The sequence below is a fragment of the Stegodyphus dumicola genome, chromosome 12 (genome assembly GCF_044657685.1).
Source record: "Stegodyphus dumicola isolate Sdum_Otavi_A_Nest chromosome 12, ASM4465768v1".
Lineage (NCBI taxonomy): Eukaryota > Metazoa > Arthropoda > Arachnida > Araneae > Eresidae > Stegodyphus > Stegodyphus dumicola.
The window spans coordinates 122,602,954-122,624,190 of NC_140779.1; the positions used below are offsets into that span (position 1 = coordinate 122,602,954).

General features: G+C 35.5%; 1 protein-coding gene across 1 annotated transcript; it reads right to left on the minus strand.

Annotated features, from left to right (window-relative positions):
• Positions 1–1,169: 1,169 nt before the first annotated feature.
• Positions 1,170–14,788, minus strand: LOC146993744 (uncharacterized). Its single transcript, XM_085806902.1, has 2 exons — positions 14,130–14,788; positions 1,170–3,566 (listed from the first exon to the last, which is right to left on the minus strand). Exon 2 carries the CDS (start codon positions 2,718–2,720, stop codon positions 1,170–1,172), a length of 1,551 nt encoding a protein of 516 aa, XP_085663028.1. The 5' UTR covers positions 2,721–3,566; positions 14,130–14,788.
• Positions 14,789–21,237: the final 6,449 nt, after the last annotated feature.

The following is a 21,237-nucleotide window of genomic DNA, read 5'->3' on the forward strand; positions in this document are numbered from 1 at the left end:
CCCATCCCCTTAAATTAAATCTGCCTCTCGACATAAGACTTTTGGCCTTTTGAATTAAATCCTCTTGTTTCTCAATATTGTAAACACCCGTAATACAATTATCTACATAGAACGAATTTTTTAATTTGTCAGCCACATCTAAAAAGTCAGATGGACAATTATTCAAGAGATATTTAATAGACGCACCTAGTAGATAAGGGCTGCAGGAAACCCCAAAAACTACTCTGCAGTGCCTATACACTATTTCTCCCTCATCACTTGGATAGAAAAATCGCAAGTAATCTCTATCCTTCGGAGAAATTCCTAACTGCAAGAATGCTTTCTCTATGTCTGCACTCAGACCAATAGGAAAAAATCTCATTCTGTCTAAAATATCAGGGACTAATTCTATTAAATTAGGTCCTTTCAATAAACACTGATTCAAAGATGGTTTTCCCTTTTCACAAGATGAAGCATCAAAAACGGGTCTTACCTTAGTGCTTTCACTATTCATCTTAATAACCGGTCTGTGTGGTAAAAAGTGGCATTTATTGTTTAATTCCTTTTCCGGAACCTTTTCTATAATATTTAAATTTTCCCACTCTCTAAACACTTCTTGATATTCCTTCAAAGAATTATTTTCTTTTGCCTTCTTTATCATTTTTTGATGACGTGTCAAAGCAATGTTTTTATTATCTGATAAATTGGTAGATTCGCATTTCCAGGGTAATTCTAATTCATATCTACCATCGGGCCGAATAGATAATTTATTCTGAAAATCAATCTCGTAGTCGCAATGAAGATTTTTCGTTTTACTATTTTCCGTCGGGTCGGAAATACCCAAAACTTCAAGCTCCCATAAAGATTTCAAAGAAGCATTATTTACATGCAAGGAAAGACTTATTAGGGCATTATCCCTGACAGTATCATTTTCTTTACCCATAACCGTCCAACCCAGTTTTGTTTTGACTGCAGTTAAACCAGAGGGTAATTCTAGGTATTCGTCAGTTAACAGTTTACCAATGACATCTGCACCTATCAATAAATCAATTTCACTTTCCTCGCAAAATGTGTCACTGACCTCAATTTTCCTGCTTTTCAATTCCTCTATAATCTGAGCATTCTTGATTGTTGGAACAAATCCACATATCTTTTTTTCAGAAAAAGCTTCAAAACAACACCTAAAAGTGTTATCTAAAACTGCTTATGTCAATAGCAAAAACAGAATGGGTTACAGGCGCAGTTTCCCTCCCCCCAAACAAACCATGAATGACTTTCTCCTGTCGAATAGGATCAGCCTTCATTCGCTTCATAATTTTCTTCCCAACGTATGATCGTTGGGATCCCGAATCCAAGAGAATTCTAATTTTTCTCTCTCGATCTTTAACTTTAATTAGAACACATAAAGTTTGCAAATAAACTTTCTCGCTCTTACTGTTATTAGAAAGGGAAACATCCAACTTAGAGTCATTTTGTTTTACAGAACTAACATTCTGAGGACACATAAATTTTATATGATCACAACTGCAAATGGGGCATTTAATATTGCCTTTACATTGGTTTTTTAAATGGCCAATTCTTAAACATGAAAAACAAACACCTTTCTTTTGTACAAGTTGCCTCTTTTCATTTAAGCTCATATTTTCAGCTTTAAAACACTTAGCACTCATATGAGGCTTACCACAAAATATACAAACATTTTGCTTACCTTTACTGGTTTCATTTGTACTTACCAGCGAGGCAGCTGTTGCTAAATCTGAATTACCTGAAATAACATTTTTATTAAGACGCTTAACAGAATGAGTAAATCCTGATTGTGCTAATCTAATCATTTCTTCCGATTCTACTTCATGCCTTAAAAAACACATTAGTTTTTCAAGCGTTCTTTCAGAACTCTTTTCCTGTCCCTGTTCAGAAGTTCGACTCCGCTCCCAGGCACGTAGAATATTCTCAGGTAGGCACGACTCCACTAAAGGTCCTAAGAAATCAGCAAACTTTTCCTTGGTGCGTCCTAAGCTTTCCAGCGCTCGTAATTTACTTTCTATACTATCATAAAGTACTCCTAAGTCCGACGCCGTTCTGCCTGTTGTAGCATTCTTTGTAACAAGCCCAAGCAAATCTCTTACATAGATCTGCACCAGAAGGTCTTCTCTACCAAATCTTTCTTTCAGCTGCTCGATAGCTTTAGGATAATTCGCGGCGGTAACAGGAAAACTGTTCAAAAGTTGAGCTGCCTTTGAGCCAGGTACTGCACTTTGCACTAAGTACAAAAATTTATCTTCCGGCACAATATCCGCATCTTCTTGAATTTTGGAGAATTGGCTCCAAAAGCCTAAAAATTCTCTTGCATCTCCAGAAAATTTTTTCAGCTCAAGTTTAGGAAGTTTGAACTTCCTGTTTTTATTTTCTTTAGGATCCGAAATCGAAACTAAAGCCATATCTGTAGTAACATTCATCGAATTCAATTGTCCAATTTTATTCTGAAGTTTCACCTTTAAAGCTATAAAGGAATCTCTGTATCCTTCAGCCGTATTAAATTCATTCTCGAAATCAGCTTCCTTGGTTTGTTCTAAAACACTGCTTTGAGTACTGTCCAAGCGTTCAAATTTGTCAATTACTTGCCCCAACAACACTTGCAATCTCTCAGGATCCGTACAAGTAGGCAATTCTTCTTCTACAATCTTCGTAGTTAACGTAAACGAAGTACGTTCACTTTTACATTTTGCCTTTAACAACTCCATTTTAACAAAACGCCTAAATCAAAACTACTCGAAATCACACAAACGTCCTGTCAAACAGACACCAAACTTTTATGTTGAAACTAAATAACGTTTGCATAATCCGAGTTCAGAAAACAAAACATTTATTTTACATATTTTAAAGAAATAACGTTCTGAAACAACATGTTTCATCTACACAATCAATCGACGCTTTCACCAGAGCATTACGCCATCAAACTTGGCACACATCCAAAATTTCAAATTGAAGAATTACAGAAGCGTTGTTGCCACACAAGAAAACACTTATAGTTACAACTTCACACAATAATAAAACAAAAACACACTTTTGAAAAATAGACAATAATAATAAAAAATAGTAATAATAAAATTCTTAACAATATTTTCTCGATTATGCAACAAACACTGAAGACCGGGCAGATCCGTAAACAACTGAGCCGTAGTCCAGTTTAGAGCGAATTAGAGCTCTGTAAATGCGAAGCATGGAGCAACGCTCTGCACCCCAGGAGGTGTTCGCCAGGACTTTTAAGATATTTAGAACTTTGGTACACTTTTTTCTCAAGTTTAAGACATGAGGAAGGAAAGTCAATTTTCGGTCGAACATCACCCCTAAAAATTTTACTTCAGGTGCAACTGGAATTACAGACACATTGAGGTATAATTCCGGATCAAGATGGAGACCTCGCTTTTTACAAAAATGCACGCACACAGTCTTCTGTTTCGAAAACGTAAATCCTTGTCTTTTTGCCCATTCCTGGATCCTGTTCAAAGCGATCTGGAGCTGTCTCTCTACATGTCTCATATCCACACCTCTACAGCTAATTTGTAGATCATCAACATATAAAGAACCTGAAATGGTGGGAGGAAGTTGTTTTAATACAGAATTTATTTTTAGGCTGAAAAGAGTTACACTGAGCACACAGCCTTGAGGCACACCCTCTTCTTGTTCAAAAACATCAGACAAAACAGAGCCTATCCTTACTTGAAAAGTTCTAGCGTTCAGGAAATTCTGAATGAAATTTGGTAGGTTGCCGCGCAAGCCACTCTCGTGAATATCGCGAATTATACCGTATCTCCATGCCTTATCATAGGCTTTCTCTATATCGAAGAAAATTGAGACAAGGTGATTTCTTCTTACAAAAGCTTTTCGAATGGATGTCTCTAAGAGGAGCATATTATCTACGGTTGTTCTCCCCTTTCGAAAACCACTTTGATAAGGCGATATAATATTATTCTTTTCCAAGAAGTAGACTAGGCGGCTGTTTACCATCTTTTCAAACAGTTTGCAAACTCAGCTGGTAAGGGCAATTGGCCGATAGTTCGAGGGATTCCTCGGGTCTTTCCCTGGCTTCGCAATAGGAATGACAATAGCTCTCCTCCATGCACTGGGAAATGTACGCTCCTTCCACACTCTATTGTAAAGTGTGAGAAGGGCACTCAGTGACTTATAGGACAGATGCTTTAGCATTTCATAATACACGCCATGCAGACCCGGACAAGGTTTATGTGTCTGCAACAAAGCTCTCTTTAGTTCAACCATAGTAAAGTCTCTATTGTACGGCTCAAAGTTGGAAGAGTTGAAAGCGATGGGATTTTTCTCAGAGCGTTGCTTGATAGAAAGAAATGCAGGTGAGTAATTTCGGCTGGAAGAAACGGCAGCAAATGTCTCACCAATTGTATTTGCAATTTCTTCTATGGAGCTAATCACTCGGCCATCTTTTTCCAGAAAGGAAAGTGAGTGGTCTTTGTACATTCCGCATGCTTTTCGAACTCTTTCCCAAACCCGCTTACTAGGCGTAGAGGATGTTATTGAGGACACATATGAAATCCAGGAATCCCTCTGGCTCTGCCTTCTTACTTTCCGTGCATTTGCTTTGGCTCTTTTAAAAGCTATGAGGTTTCGCAGAGTAGGATATCTACGAAAAATACCCCATGCTTTTTCTGTTTTTTCAGTGCTTCATGACAGTCGCGATTCCACCACGGTTTCGAATATTTTAGTGTTTTTCCTGATGTTCTAGGAATCGAAAGCTTAGCTGCCTGAATAATAGTATTAGTAACAGCTTCAACAGCGTCATTGATATGCACACCTTCTACCATTTCCTCTGTCAGCTCTGCAACGGAAGAGAAACGTTTCCAGTCTGCCCTGTCCAGGATAAAACGAGGGACTCTCGACACGGGGTTTGCTCCTCTTCGTGCAAGAGACACAAAAATAGGATAATGATCGCTGTTGTACAGGTCATTTCCGACACTAAAAGTGCAAAATGGCAACAGAGATGGTGAACAGATGGCAAGATCGAGAGCGTGAAATGTCCTTGAAGGCTCATGGAAGTACGTATCTTGCCCATTATTTAGGAGACAAAGGCTATGATCTTCGATCATCTGCTCTATTTGTCTTCCTCGGCAATTTGTATCTTTACTTCCCCAGAGTGGACTATGGCCGTTAAAATCTCCTATTATGATAAAAGGCTCAGGCAGCTGCTCTATTAGATTATTTAAATCTTGCTGATAAATGTGCTCATTTGGAGGCAAATACAAAGAAACAAATGAAACAACAATATCAAAATTTATTTGAGTAGCGACAACCTGGAGGGATGTCGTCAAAGAAAGTACATTTGAGGGATAATCCAGTGAGGAGAGGAGATTTACTCCTCCACTGGCACGCTCACCTGCAAGGTTATCCTTCCTGACGAAAGAAAACCTCCGAAGTTTTGCATGGTGTTCTGGTTTCAGATTTGTTTCCTGTATTGCTAAGCACACAGGATGGTACGCATTTATTATAGATTTGATATCAAGCAAATTTCGGTGAAAACCGCGACAGTTCCATGACACGAGGGTGGCCATTATGAATGGTGTTTGTTTTTCCTGTGCTGTTCTTTTGTTTTTCGTGGAAGTAGATGCCTGGGAAATTCCAGACCCTCTTCCACTTCCATAAAGTCTGAATCCGCAGATTCAGAAATCATGTCATCAAGAGAGCTATTGCTGCGACTTCTATTTTTATTTGATATTTTTTGTGTGGCAGTTTTCGGCTTACTTTGAATAACTGTTTCTTTCTTTTGTACTATATGGGTTGCATTTTCTTTTTTCTTGTTAGATGTAGACGGTTGGGTTTTATTTGGTAGGGTCTGTGTGCCTATTGATGTTTGGGTGGCAACTGTACGATATGATTTAACAGCACTGGCGTATGATGAATTTGGTCGAAGCTGTGTGCTCTGGACTAGTCTTCTGGCTTCGGCGTAAGAGATGTTCCTAGTAACTTTTGTAGTCTGGATTTCTTTTTCCGATTTCCATTTTGGGCACAAGCGAGAAAATGCTGGGTGGTCACCCTTGCAATTTATACACAAAGGCGCAGCGGTACAATTCTCAGAATCGTGGCCAATCTGTGAGCATCGGGCGCATGTGAGGCTGCCACGACAAGACGTCTTAGAATGGCCGAAACGCTGGCATTGGAAACATCGCATAGGGTTTGGAATATAAGGTCTTACAGGAATATATAGATATCCGGCCTTAATATTCTTAGGCAGATCAGGCGTGTTGAAGGTAAGGATCACGTGTTTCGTGTCTATCAACTTACCTTCTTTATGCATCTTGATCCGCCTTACACCACAGACATTTTGTTCGGATAACTCAGAAGCAATCTCTTCTTCAGAAACATACAGAAGGTCGAATTCTGAGATTACACCACGACAATAGTTCAGTGACTTATGGGGTGTTACAGTGACATTCGCTTGCCCAAGTTTAGTAATCTGAAGTAAAGAAGCAGACTGGGTGGCTGAGTTTGTATCAATAAGCAAGTCTCCGGAGCGGAGACGCTTTATGTTTCTCGGCTCACCAATACAAGACTGGATGTATTTATTTATTACGAAAGGAGACATCTTATGCATTTCGCCAGAAGGACTAGAGATGACTAGGAAACGGGGACTATTGTTATGATTTTTTTCATTTGTATCTGTACGTAATTTTTTTGCAGTAGACTTTTCAGAAGTAGGTTGAGTGAGTGGTTGAGTGAGTGGTTTAGCAGTAGACGTTTCAGAAATAGGTTGAATGACTGGTTTAACAGTAGATGTTTCAGAACTAGGTTGAGTGACTGGTTTAGGAGTAGAAGTTTCAGAACTAGGTTGAGTGACAGGAGTGATTTGAGTGACAGGAGTGATTTGAGTGACTTGAGTGACTGGAGTTACCTCGAAATCTTTTATTAAGTAAATATGAGAAGCCATAGTGAAAGAATAAAGATTCGGGTCCGACGGCCCCGCCCACCACGGAGCCCAACAAGGGAACACAGATTCCTGTGTTAGGGCTAGCCGGACCTATAAGCAAACTGAAGCCCCACAGTCGGCTTTCCCGAAAGCAGGTACTCCCGAGAGCTTGACCCCAAGCCAGTGACACAAGGACTAGTGACCAGCCGATTTACACCCGTGAGGACGACTAAGGTGCCTCCCGTTTAGCTGAAGCAGAGGCCAAAGTAGTGTGTTGGGGACAGTAACTCGCCCCTCAACTACCAGGACCCTCCTTTCCAGCGACACGGGTCTCCACGCACGGCAAACACGTGGGCAGTTTTCTCGCCACTCGAAAACTAGAAACAAGGTCTGTTCCAGCCTCTCGTGACGAGCCCCAAACTCCGTAGAGAGAAACCACAAGGGAGAAGGGAAGGGAAAAAGTTCCAGCCAAGAGGAGAGGAGACGGAAAAGAGAATAGATCACTGGGGCTCCAGGATCGTGACACCCGTCTCATCAAGAAGATGATCCCCTGAAGGGCTAGGGTACCTCGGGATTGCCACACCCGTACTCACAAATGTGAGCCCCCTGAGGGCCCATGAAGGACAGACTTACCCTTATGTTTTCGTCTAATGCCAGCGAAGACCTCAAGATCAAACCTCTATTGGTTTATCACTCTGAAAATCCAAGAATTTTCAAGAAAAATAACATTATTAAGTACAAACTGCCCGTCCATTTGAAGTCCAATCAAAAAGCCTGGGTGACCCAAGTTATCTTCAACGAATGGATTCTGGAAACCTTTGCCGCTCAAAGCCCTTCTGATACTTGACAATGCCCCTTCTCACTCAAAAGACCTAGAGGAAATATTGCAAGAAAATTATCCTTTTATCAAGGTGCAGTATTAGCCACCAAACACCACATCCATTCTTCAGCCAATGGATCAGCAAGTTATTGCGAACTTTAAAAAACTCTACATTAAGGCCCTCTTTAATAAGATTTTTGAAGAATGCGAGTTTGGTGGAGACAATATGACTGTCCGAAAGTTTTGGAAGGAGAAATTTGATGTTCTTATGGCAATACGACTTATACAGAAAGGCCTGGGAAGAAGTGTCACAAAGGACCCTCATTACTGCTTGGAAGATGCTTGTGCCTTCGTGGACCCAGGAAGAAGCAGTAGTTGATGACACAGAAGTAGTGAAGGACATCATCACAGTCACCCAAAGGTTGGAATTAGAGGTGGAGGAGCTTATTGAGGAACACGAAGAAGAGCTGACAACTGACGAGCTCCGAGCACTTCTGGTCCAGCAACAAGACAATGCTCAAAGGGAAGTGTCATCTGATAACGAGGAGCAACAATCAAACAATCAGCCAATCCCAACTGCTGACATCAAGAACATCCTGGTCAAATGAAAAGCAGTTCAGGAGTTTACCAATGCCCACTATCCGGATTCAGCTGAAGCAAACAGGATCAACAATCTTTACTCCGATACTCTTGTCCGTTATTTCCGGCAGATGTTGGAGAAAAAAAGAAAAACAAATGACTTTGGACAGGTTTTTCATGAAACCACCGGCCAAAAAGCAGAAAATGGATGAAGATGTGCAAAATTCGGTAGACTCTACTTAGTCTCTCTTAAAATTAAAAAAATGTGTGTTTTTTTTAATTATGTTCTTAGATGTATCTAAATAAAAATAATAACAAAAATTTATCTTTTTTATGTCATCTTAGCATATTTTATGCTACTGAACGAATTATTTTTTTAACATGTATTGTTATGGGAAAACTCATTTCACTTAACGAACTTTTCGCATAACAAACTTGCTCCTGGAACGAATTAAGTTCGTTGTGTGAGGCACCACTGTATATCTTTTAGAAATTTTCATTGAAATCGGCAAAAAAATTCAATTTTTTCCGAGCTTCACAATTAGTCACATTGTCTAATCGTAGACACCAGAGAAGAAAATTAAATCGGTTGATCTTTACAATATGGTAACTGGTAGTTTGGTGACATTTTGGACGCGATAAAGGTTACTACCTGGGACTTTGGTAATAATGTGAGCAGTACTCAGTTCCGATTACGCATTATTTTGTGTGGGGAAAATGAGAGATCATGGGATATGTCATGTGATATTAATGGACGAATTACGGTTCTTTAATCGGAAAAGGGGGGAATTTGGACAAGTATCTGTGGATGTATATTATTTTGTATTAAGCTTGATTGTGTGTTGTGTGAAGTAGGGTTGAATAATTTTGGGATTGTATCGCGCTGTCTAAAGTGAATTCGAAATTTTTAATACGTTTCTGTGATAATTCAAAAGAATTGGTTGAATGGTGCATGAGTGTAGGTTTAATTGCGGATAAGTATGAATGTCCAAAATGTGGGAATGAAATGAGATTGTGTGAAAGGAAGGATATTACTGATAAGTTTGAATGGCGGTGAAGAAATCTGGTGAAAATGGACATTTTGTGAAACGGAGTATAAGGAAGGGTACGTGGTTTGCTGAAAGTCGTTTGGGTATGGGTGAGATTTTATTGATTTCTTATTATTGGGTGAATAGATTGCCAGTTGACTATTGGATTTCGGATTTAGAAATTAGTAGTAGGACTGCAGCTGATTGGAATTCTTTTTGTAGGGAAGTGTGCATGGAATTTTGCGAAAATGATATGGGTATGCTTGGTGGTATGAATGTGATTGTGGAAATTGATGAGAGTAAGTTTGGGAAGCGGAAGTATGAGAGAGGTAGGAGAGTGGAAGGAAAATGGGTGTTTGGTGGGATTGAAAGGGGTAGTAATAAATGTTTTTTTAAGGTTGTGCGAGATAGAAGTAAAGATTGTTTATTGAGTTTTATAAAACAATATATTTTACCGGGTACTATAATTATTTCAGATTGTTGGAAATCATATGAATGTTTCGAAGATGAAGGGTTTAAGCATCTTGCTGTAAACCACAAGTATTATTTTAAAGATCCGGAAAGCGGTGCGCATACCAACACAATAAAGGGCACCTGGAGTGGCATAAAAAGCGCCATTCCTAGGCATTGCGACAAGGAGAATTTTGCTTTTTATTTCGCGGAGGAAGTTTGGAGGAAAAATTCGGAAAAAAAAATCGTTCAGTAATTTTATTGAATCCATAATAAAAGTGTATCCACCATGTAAGGAAGATTCGGAAGAAGATTAGGTTAGTTAGACTTTGTTAAGAATGTGAGTAGTATTCAGTTCTGATTACACATTATTTTGTGTGAGGGAAATGAGAGATCATGGGATATGTCATGTGATACTAATGGACGAATTACTGTTCTTTAATCGGGAAAAATCTGGGAATTTTGTATTTGGCTTTATTCTGTGTTGTGTGAAATAGTGTTTGTGAATTTTTGGATCCCATGGCCGTAAGTAAAGTGAATTCGAAATGGGTATTTAGTGGTATTGAAAAGGATAGTAATAAATGTTTTTTAAGGTTGTGCGAGAGAGAAATAAAGATGTTTTATTATGTTATTTATTTTACCTGGTATCTTGCTTTGAAAGATAAGTATGATTTTAAAGATTCTGAAACAGAAGGAAGGAAAAGTATATCCGCCACGTAATCAAGATTCTGAAGAAGATTAGGTAAGTTAGTATTTTTAATTATTTTTATGCATTGTTGTAAATGTAAGGTGGAAAGGAATTTGGTATTATTGGGAAAATTGTTATTAGCGATGATTTAGTTTAAAGTAATTAGGATTGTAAGGTAATTTTTATTAATTTAATGTATGTGCTCATTTATATTTTAAGTAGTGTTTTTGAATTTAATTATATTTTAATGAAATGATAGTTATTTTGTGAATTTTATGTTTGTAGGAATTTGGTATACGTTTAAGCTGAAATAAACGTGCATGGAAATAATTTAAATATTTGATATTAAGTATTTGTAATGCTTGCGGTATGAATTCGTTGGTGAGGTGTATAATGTAATAGATGATTTAGAGGTAAAAGTTTTTGGATATTCTATTTATTTTATATGTGGAAATGTTGATATTTGTAAAGGGTAAATACTTTTTCGCGATCATGTAATTTCATATATGTTCTTTTTACCGGGTTTAAAGATTGAGAAAATTGTCATGTATTTTCGTGAAATTTTTTTAATTTATGAGAAAAAAGCAGTGTGCATGGATATAGTGAAGAGTGTGCGCAATGCCATTTTTGTGCAATTCTGGGATGTGTTTTTAAGTAAAAATAAGTCGACGTGTACATGGTTTAGTGATATTTTAATGAAATGATAGTTATTTTGTGAATTTTATGCTTGTAGGAATTTGGTATACGTTTAAGTTGAAATAAACGTGCATGGAAATAATTTAAATATTTGATACTAAGTATTTGTAATGCTTGCGGTATGAATTCGTTGGTGACGTGTATAATGTAATAGATGATTTAGAGGTAAAAGTTTTTGGATATTTTATTTATTTTATATGTGGAAATGTTCACATTTGTAAAGGGTAAATACATTTTCGCGATCAGGTAATTTCATATATGTTCTTTTTACCGGGTTTAAAGATTGAGAAAATTGTCATGCATTTTTGTGAAATTTTTCTAATTTATGAGAAAAAAGCAGTGTACATGGATATAGTGAAGAGTGTGCGCAATGCCGTTTTTGTGCAATTCTGGGATGTTTTTTTAAGTAAAAATAAGTCGGCGTGTACATGGTTTATGTGTATGTGTTATTTTGAAAAATGCGTAAGGAGGATGGTATTGTGCAGTTTTTCCTAATTTTGGAGTGAATATTTGCCATGATTAAGCAGTTTTGTTTGATAAAATTTCTAGCATAAGTGTAATTCGGCTAGTAGATTGTTGGAAGAAGTGTTCAGGAGATAAAAAGAAAAGAAACATGTCTTTACTTCGTGAAGACAAAATGGCGGCGGGGAAAAAATAGAAGGTTGCTGTAGGAGAGTTGGTCGCCAAATTTTCGCCAAAAAATCGCCAAGTTTCCATAATGTAAAGATCAACCATTAAATCTTTTATATGACATTGTGTTCATAAAATTTCAATGCCTGATCCATCAGTAGCCCATAAATATCGCGTATTTGTATGCGACGATTTATGTAAGCCGCGCAGATATAAAAGCCCAAAAATAATCACAGATATATAAGCTCAACCACCACGCGTCAAACGGGGCATTTTAATTGGTTCATTACATTTACTTATATTGTCGTCATTGCAATTTCATTATGTTTTGGCCACCATGCCTATTTCCACAGTGTTCAACGCGAACAGGAATGGCACCAAACAAAAATCGTTAAGTTCGCCAAGGAGGCACCATCAAATATAGTTTTATCCAAGACTAAAAAAAAACAGACCCTAAAGAGAAATTACTTTGGCTAATTGTTATTATTTTATATTTTACAAATAAAATATTTTTCATTGCACTCCATCTGTAAATTACTTAGTTCATTTACAGATATACCAAATATTAGGAAAAAGTATCTTTTTAAAAAAATTTCACAACTCGGTCGTCACTGGTTGTAATCGTCATAGAAAGACCAAATTTCATTCTTAAGTAGGGTGTAGTATTTATAAAAAGAGAGTATGCATTTTAAAGTCAGACAAAAAAAAAAAAAAAAAAATTGTGCCACATAAGAGACAATCTAATGCATCTGTACACACATATAAGTCAATACACACGTGCATGCATACATTTCTGAATCAAGCTCCCAATAACAGAACAGTAGTATTTTATATCATGTGAAGCTTTGTAGTATATTCTACCAAAGTCAATGCCTTGAATCAATTCATGAGTTGTCTCAAATTTTATACTATTAAATTTGTATTTATCAAAACAGTAGTAAAATTTATAACTCATTTTTTCAAAAACTATGATTCATCAATATATGTGATAATATATATAAAAAAACTGTTAAAGCTATTATTTTAAACATAAGTAAAAACCCGTATTTCAGGTAAGCCTTTTTACTTTTTAACTCTAGTTATGTCTAAGTCAGATTTGTTCTCGTAGCACACAGAGATGAAAAAATTAAGTAATGCCTAATTAATCAGACTGACTCAATTTTTCAGGCAATTAATAATATTAACTGGTTAATGTGATTAATGTGCCTTATTTATCGCATTTACCAGAAAATGTGATTATTAATACTAACCAGATTTATTACTTTAACACATACATTAACTTACTCTCAGGGATGCTCCATTGGCAATTTTCAAAATCTGCCAAGGGTCGGGTTCAACAGCATTTTCACCATACAAATCTAATATATAGCCCAAGTTATGCTCTCAAGAAAGGATAAACACAAGTTGAATTTCATCAATCGACCCAGTAAAAAGCAACAGACAAAATTGTTCAGTTTTATTTTGACACTGTGTTCATATCTCTAAAAATACCAACCATCAAATAATGTCATTATACCTTTTGCTCAGAAATGTGATTTTTTGAAGGAGCATGGGATTAAGATCTCCCTTTAACCTGATCATGCTGAAAACGAGTCTGGACACGAGTCAAAAACTCATGCAGACTGGACTTTACATTTTAAGTGTTTAGCTTCTTCGTCTAAATTTCTACAATCTGCTACCAGTCCAAACTCCAACACACCACACAAACACATACAATTTATATGCAGGCAAACAAGTTCATCCCAAGTTACAACTCTTATCCTTACTCCAGAGTCCCTAAAACTGAACACTTCCAGATGCGATTAAAAAAATCTAATGTTATTAGAGATATTAACATTTGTAGGAAGCAAAGAATAGAAACTTGACATAGACAATCCACATAAAAATAAAAGTACAATAGGCATATCACTGCCCTTCCTCAAATCAGATACACGTAATACCTATCCAATCACTCTCACATCAAATCCCCAAATTTTGATATCGTACGAGGAATGTCATTCTTCGCGTATTTTATGTTTGTGTAGAAAAATAACAATTTGACACTAAACAACATGTCGAAAATTACTCCATACAATATTATAATTTCAAAATAACATTTTCTCCTCAGCTTATATTTGCAAAAACTCTACTCCCATTAATACCAAGTGCACCGAGCATTTGCAAGACATGTTTTGGCTATAGCAAATATGATGTTGTAGTCTATAACACAATCCAAAATCATGTACGTAAAAATGCACAAGTTTGTTGATAAAAAAAATATTCCATGCACATAATAAGCCTAAAACCATAAAAAATAGGTGAGAAATGAATCTGAAAACAAATTATTACCATTAACAACTGAACGAAATAATAATGGGGAAGAGTTTTGCCCTATAGGCAGTCGGTTATAAGTTCTTCGCCAGCACCAGAAACTAGACATTTGAAAACAAATACTAATAGTAGCGTTCCGCACTAGTAGTAGAAAGACAGCTTATTTCTACTATTAATATTTTCTTACGGCTTTCACAGTCATTATTAGTAAGAAATTTCTCAGATTAATACCAGTTCACGTCCGAGTGCGAAGAAAGAACCGCCGATTGGACAGTCAAAGTTGAATTTCTGTAATGCAGAACATTAACTAAGGTTTCTATTGAAGAAAGCACAACGATAATTCCAACGTGCTACTCTTCACATAACACTGAGATAATCTGACAAGTCATTATTACAAATGTAATGATAAATCTGATAGTTTTTTGCACTTTCTCCTCGCAGATTCCAGAAATAGCGCCGAGAAACAATAAATCGAAGACAACTTTAGCCATTTTCTTCGCATTACACTAGAGCTGGAGCAAACAGCTTGTATTCGTTATTGAGTAACGGGTACATCGGTTGACTCGAAGTACCGATTCGGTACTCACAAATTCATTTCGTTACTCGCATCTGTCGTACGATGCGGTTTCTATGCGAATGCGAATGATGCAGTTGCGTTACAATGTGATCATATTTTTCATAGATAATTTTGAATTTTTTTGGGCATCGGGCAAACTCTTGTTTACATTATGTGTTTTAGTTGAAATACTATTTAGTTTAGTTGTTGATATTTAAGAAGATGAGCAATTTTGATAGCGGGAAGCGTTATTTTGTATTTGCTTTTTACTATTGCTATTTATGTTTGTAATTTGAAAATTTAGATGATTATTTATTTTTTTTTTTTTTTTTTTCTTGAGCGTGCCATAGTGAGATTTTATTGATTTGAAATATTTATATACTGCACTTAGGTATTGTTTATATAAGAATATGTAGTTTAATATAGGTTCTTTACTTCCGTGTATCACTTTTACTATCAAACTACTAACAAACAAGTTTTACTACTGTACTTTTACTATCAAATAAAATGGTAGTAATTATTGTAATCGAGAAAACTTTGGGTATCATATTTTAACGGAAATATCCGTTTTTGACGATTACGGAATCCATGTGAATTACTTTTTCGGGTGACGTCTGTACGTACAAACACAATGAAGGACTCTTTTTTTTTTTTTTTTTTCAAAAAAAACTTATTGTTAAATGTAATCCCATTTACTCTAAGCTGATACTTATGACTAATAATGATTATGACTCTAAGTTGATACTTGAAAGGGATTTTTTTCGTGATGTGCAAGTACGTATGTATGCATTTTGCATAACTCAAAAACGATTAGTTATAGAACGTTGAAATTTTGTATATGGGTCCGTTATAACATCTAGATGTGCACCTCCCTTTTTATTGCAATCGGTAATGCTACCAAACGTAAATATGTATATATATATCAAATAAATTATCGTTCGCGGGATTTGAACCTCGGACCGAACTACCAGTGTTCAGCTACTTTACCGCTCGGCCGCTGGTGGGCCGTTTTACGACTCATATAATAATAAATGCATATTCATATTCTAACAGAAATTTTGTTAGAAGTCTAGCATATGTATAGTTATTTGTGATCTTTTAAAACTGTCGTAACATGATGCATATTTATCATTATTGTGAACCAAAACAGTAGGCTTTACAACTTTACAAATATACGTGATAGATTTTAATATTTATTTTTGCATATACTTAAGTTTCCCAAAGACACGAAAGCAAGTCAAGCAGATTTTTGTTGTATTAAGCAGACTTAAGTTCTCTGTTAGCTAGTGTAACATAATTTCGGATTCTATGAGCCTTCCAGAATTATTAGCAAAATAGTGGAAATGTCTTTACAAAGTGTTTCTATAAGCAAACAGCAGATGTACACTGAGCAGTGATCAACTGATATATTTCTTAAATGATTTGGTTTAGTTGATTATGACAAATCACACTGGGGCTATGTGCCTAAGAGGAGAAATGCCTTCGTAGAGCACTTTCTTAGGAAAGCTGGCTCGTATGGTACGTGGTAAGCTGGCTTGTAAGCTGATAAGGGAAAAAACCACAAAACGCTTATGAAGCCAGCCCGTTTGCCTGAGTTCGAACTCAGGTCGGAACTACCAGTGTTCAGCGATTTTACCGCTCTACCGCTGATGGGCCATTTCTTAAATGAATAAAGGTATTATGAAATAACATTGATTTAAATATTTAGTGCTTCACTATTATCTCTAATAAAGTAACATAAAAATGTCCTTACCTTTTATAGATTTCTAAATTTCTTTTAAGTTCTTTCTTAATTCGTACTTAACCTATACATGTGCGAATGTTTTTATCGATTATATTGTTAAGTGCAAAAAGCAAGTTGACATTTATAACATAGCATTCCTTGTCTCAACAAATAACAGTCTCAACTAGGAGTTTTTGGAAAGGGGATGAATCGGGGAAATTTCACCCTTTCGTCATTAGCGGTTCTGATGAAGGGAATGGGGGAAGCAGCAAACGAAATAACGAATAACGGACAAATAACGAAAGCTAATCTTTAATGCGGTCTTCCAGTTTCTGTATTTGTATTTGGGAAAGTTTTATGGTCATTATGAAAAAGTGAAAATTTGATATGGATTCCGCATGACTTCCTTCTACGACTATTTAAATTATGCTTATTTTGGCTGCACTTCATTTAAACTTATTTCCTGGAATTATTCTAACTCAATTAAACGATACCCGAAGGCAAGTTACAAATGGCACCAAACATTGCAAATTTTGAAACTAAATTTCCCGGTCAATCTTTGTCCTACGGGACTCAAACTTCTTGCATTTTTATTTTTTCATAACAAGTATAAAACTTTGCCAGATATAAATATAGAAACCAGAAGACGACATTAAAAGTTAGATTTCATAATTTGTCCAAAATTAATTCTTTTTTAAATTTGATATTGACAAAATATGAATATTTTCGTCATTTAAAATACTTCTGTATTTTTGTTGCACCGTATTTAAATTTGCTTCCTCGAGTTATTGACATTAAATTACACTAATTCCATTATCTATTGGAAAATAATTATAGCAAATCATCTATTTACAACATCTCTAAGAGGTCACCTTTTAAGAGATCTCTATTTTTGGGAACATAAACAAACATTGGTAGTGAACATCATCTTTCTAAGACCACCACATGTAAAATCCTCTAAAAGCATGAATGGTTGCATTTAATGAAGACCCATTACTTTTAATAAGGAATGTAACATTAATCTTAATTATACATGTTTTTGATGTGTGTGCCAAAATAGTGATACCGTACTTCTGTTGCTTTAGAAATGTGTGAAATTAAAAAAATGGATACTATACAACAAAAATGTTATTATATTCAGATACGCACCTTTTGAACACGTCTGAAATTCATTATTCTGCTCAACATAATTTGTATGCATAAAATATTAAATATTATTAAAAAATCAAAAGCTAAGTCGAAGTAGAAACAGTCATCTCCAAGGATAAATAAGTCCTGAAGTCTTCTAAGTCCTGAGTCATCTCTTCTAAACCATTTTAATTGAAGTAAACAGACGTTCGCCTTATCGTAAAGTAAACACCTATTTTTCAAACAGCGGATGAAACGGGAGGAGTTTGAACAAGTATGTACAGACAAACGCCAAATGTTTACGGGAAAGTGTACTTTGCTGTGATTGGTTGGAGGGTTATCTTTTTACGCCAAACTGGACTCTGGCGCCAAATACGTAAATCTAGTAAAAATAGAAATCGTATTCCGCCATTTTCGTCGGTGAGTTTTTTACTGCACGTGCTAATTCTTAATATTCTTAATTTGATTTTGTTATTTGTATTATTTTTATTATGTTATTTGGCAAACAGGAAAAATGAAAATACTTATAATCGAAGATTCGATGATAAAATATTTAGAAGAATATTTATTGCTGAATTTACTGGATTATGAAGTTCATTTTCATTGTTTTCCGGGTTTCATTGAAAGGTTGACACGCAAGATAACCTTGGCTTAATCCTAGTATACGGTGCACATGAGAGTTGGCGAAATTTGGGTTTAAGAGACTAATAAGCGCGCCAATTGTGATAACCAAGCCGATTTTGAATGTTCTGGATGAGAGTGCATTTGGGAGCATGCTCATTAAATATATTAAATTGAGAAGTTTTGATTGGTGCAGTTGGAAGAGAAGAATTATTTCAAAACATTGTTTGAAGTTCCGTTAATCTTCTGTCTTCGGCTAAACTGAATGAGAAAGGATAACGTATGTTCAGGTAAAATTTATTTATCTTTTATTTTTTGTATTTTTTAAAATAACAGTAGTGGTTTTGCCGAGTTTGTGATTGGTTAATATTTTTTAATTAATCGATTTTTGATCAGATACTGAATATGATTTTAGTTTGATATCGTCTTTTATTCTACAGTTCTCTTTGCTAACGTATTTTGTTCTACAGTTCTCTTTGCTAACGTATTTTGTTCTACAGTTCTCTTTGCTAACGTATTTTGTTCTACAGTTCTCTTAGCTAACGTATTTTGTTCTACAGTTCTCTTAGCTAACGTATTTTGTTCTACTGTTGGATTAACGTTACTTTTCGATTATGATGTGCAGTGCTATGAATTGCGAATATTTAAACACGAAATTTTTTTGGAAGTTAGAACTGGAAGGAAAGCTTGCTGTAATTCAGTGGGCAGTAAAAGCCGAATTGCTGCCGAATTTTAAAAATCGCGCCATGGCCGCACCGTATACTAGGATTTGGAAGGAACGTGGAGTGCTATTAAGCGTGGGATGAAGGGGACGAAAAAGGTAAGCGAAGAGTTTGACTTTTATTTGGTGGAATATATGTGGCGGCGCCTCAAAAATAATAAATCGTCATCCGAAAAAATTAAAGACTTTATATTTGCAATAAAAGCAATATTGACGCAATAAAAGCAATATATCCGCCACCCGAGTTTGAGGGCCATGGCATTTGAGTTATGATATAGACCTTAAAACATGTGAGACACTGAGCCATGGTATTTAATTTATTATATTTGATATGTGAATGTTTTTTATTTGTTGCGATGCATGTTGAAAATTATATTTTTATTTGTTATAAAGGTCTGTTAAAAATTATTTTCAATTTCTAAATGCTTGCTTTTTTTCTTGTCTCTCACCGTATGCTTAGGATTTATTATCTTATGATTATCATTTTGTTTACTTTTTTTGCCAACTCAAACTTGTGGTGACGCTTTACTTTGAGGTTGCCAAAAATTTGGCGACAAACGTAAACGCATCATTTTGGTGTTGACGACAATTTTAAAAATCGCGCCAAGGCCGCACCGTATACTAGGATTTTACCATAACCTTGATAGACAATTAATTTGAGTTAGTTTTGGTTCACGTTGGTACCAATAACTCTTGTGACACTTTGGATGATATTCATCATAAATATGATTGTCTGTATAAGGTTATTGAGCGTTTAAACCCGAAGATCATTCTCTTTTCAGGTATCCTCCCGCGTGAACGAAATTTATTCGAGAATGGTTTCAACCCGTACAGTTTAAAGAAGCTGCACAGAAAATTAGCTAGGATAAACACTAATCTCTTCGAAGCATTCAAAGGCCGAGTAGCTTTTTCTTTTTGCAGATCTGGTGAGTACTATTGGAGTACTTGTTTGTCAAGAGACGGATTGCATCTGAACCGTAAGGGTAATGCACAGCTTGGGAGAATTTTTGTGAAGGACATAAAGAGCGTTTTGAATGTGAAAACCCTTCCAAAGGTAAGTGCTACATCTTTTTCCTCTTTATCTGCTATTGAGTTTCCAGCTTTATCCACTGAGCACAGCTTTAGTATTAGTCCTTTTTGGCAAGAAATTTGTTTGGCGACATTTTGGAGCGATAAATGTAAAATTATGATAACCTTGGTAACCCTAAATACTGATCTGAGAAACATGCCGCCATTTCTGTCCACGTAACGTTAACGAATTTGGTAGGTATCAGAGCTTTGATGGCAGGAGGGATAAATTGCATGTTTTTCTTAAAGTTACGTTTGTGTTAGGACAGCACAACATTTAAAATATTTTTAAAAAGCTAAAATTTGATAGTTAAAACTGATGCTTTTAATATTACATCACATGAGTCTTGACATTTTTTCATATGTCAACTCTGCATATTATTAATAAACTCCACCCCCCAAGGAAAAAAAAAGAAAAAACACATTTTCAGTAGCATGAGGTAAACTCTTTGTGTTTCCTTTGCTAAGGAGATCAAAATTACCATGGTCTAAAAGTACTTTTTTGCCTCATATTAGAATTATAGGGATGTGTAACTGCATGAATTCATAGGTTCAAATCAGGACCAAAATTATTGCTTTTATAACATTTTTATAATTTGACTGGCTATAAAATAATACAATGTTGCTTAGATTATGGAATATACTGCTTATAATTTACAGTTCTCAAATTTTGTAAATCTTACAACCTAATAGCTGTATATGAATAACCTTCACTGAGTACAATTACTTTTATTAATAGTATGTTGACATAACAGTCGACTTTTTATTTTAAATTTTATGCCAATTTTCTACATTACTTAAACATTTTATCTGACAGAAATCTGAATTTTTTGTAATAAAAGTAAGAGTACAATTTATATATAAAAATTTGACTACATGGCAAGCACTTAGATACTGATTTCAATGTCTTTAAATGTTATTATTATAAAGTTTAGATATATTCTTATTAAGATATACTTTTATTCTCTCATAAAGTTTAGATGTACAGAACAGAAGGCACACTTTGTGCTTACAACTCAGTCAACTACTTGTGGCAAGATAACTTATGATAATAATTAAGTTCAAATGTAAAATTTAAATTCAAATAAATAAACCATATTTTTCGACCTATAGATGCAACACTTCTTCACTTCAGAAGTAAGATTTAGAATTAAGAAATAAGAAAATAAGAGAGAATTATGAATAGAAAATAAATATATATGCTGGCTAGCAGAAGAAAGATGCCTTTAAGAGAACTTTTAGTACTTTTTAAGAGAAACTGGCTCAGATTCCCGTTACATGTACGAAAAACCACAAAAACTCCCATATA

Excerpts from the sequence above, each read along its gene's own strand:
- LOC146993744 (XM_085806902.1), bottom strand. The coding sequence starts at position 2,720 with ATGGAGTTGTTAAAGGCAAAATGTAAAAGTGAACGTACTTCGTTTACG.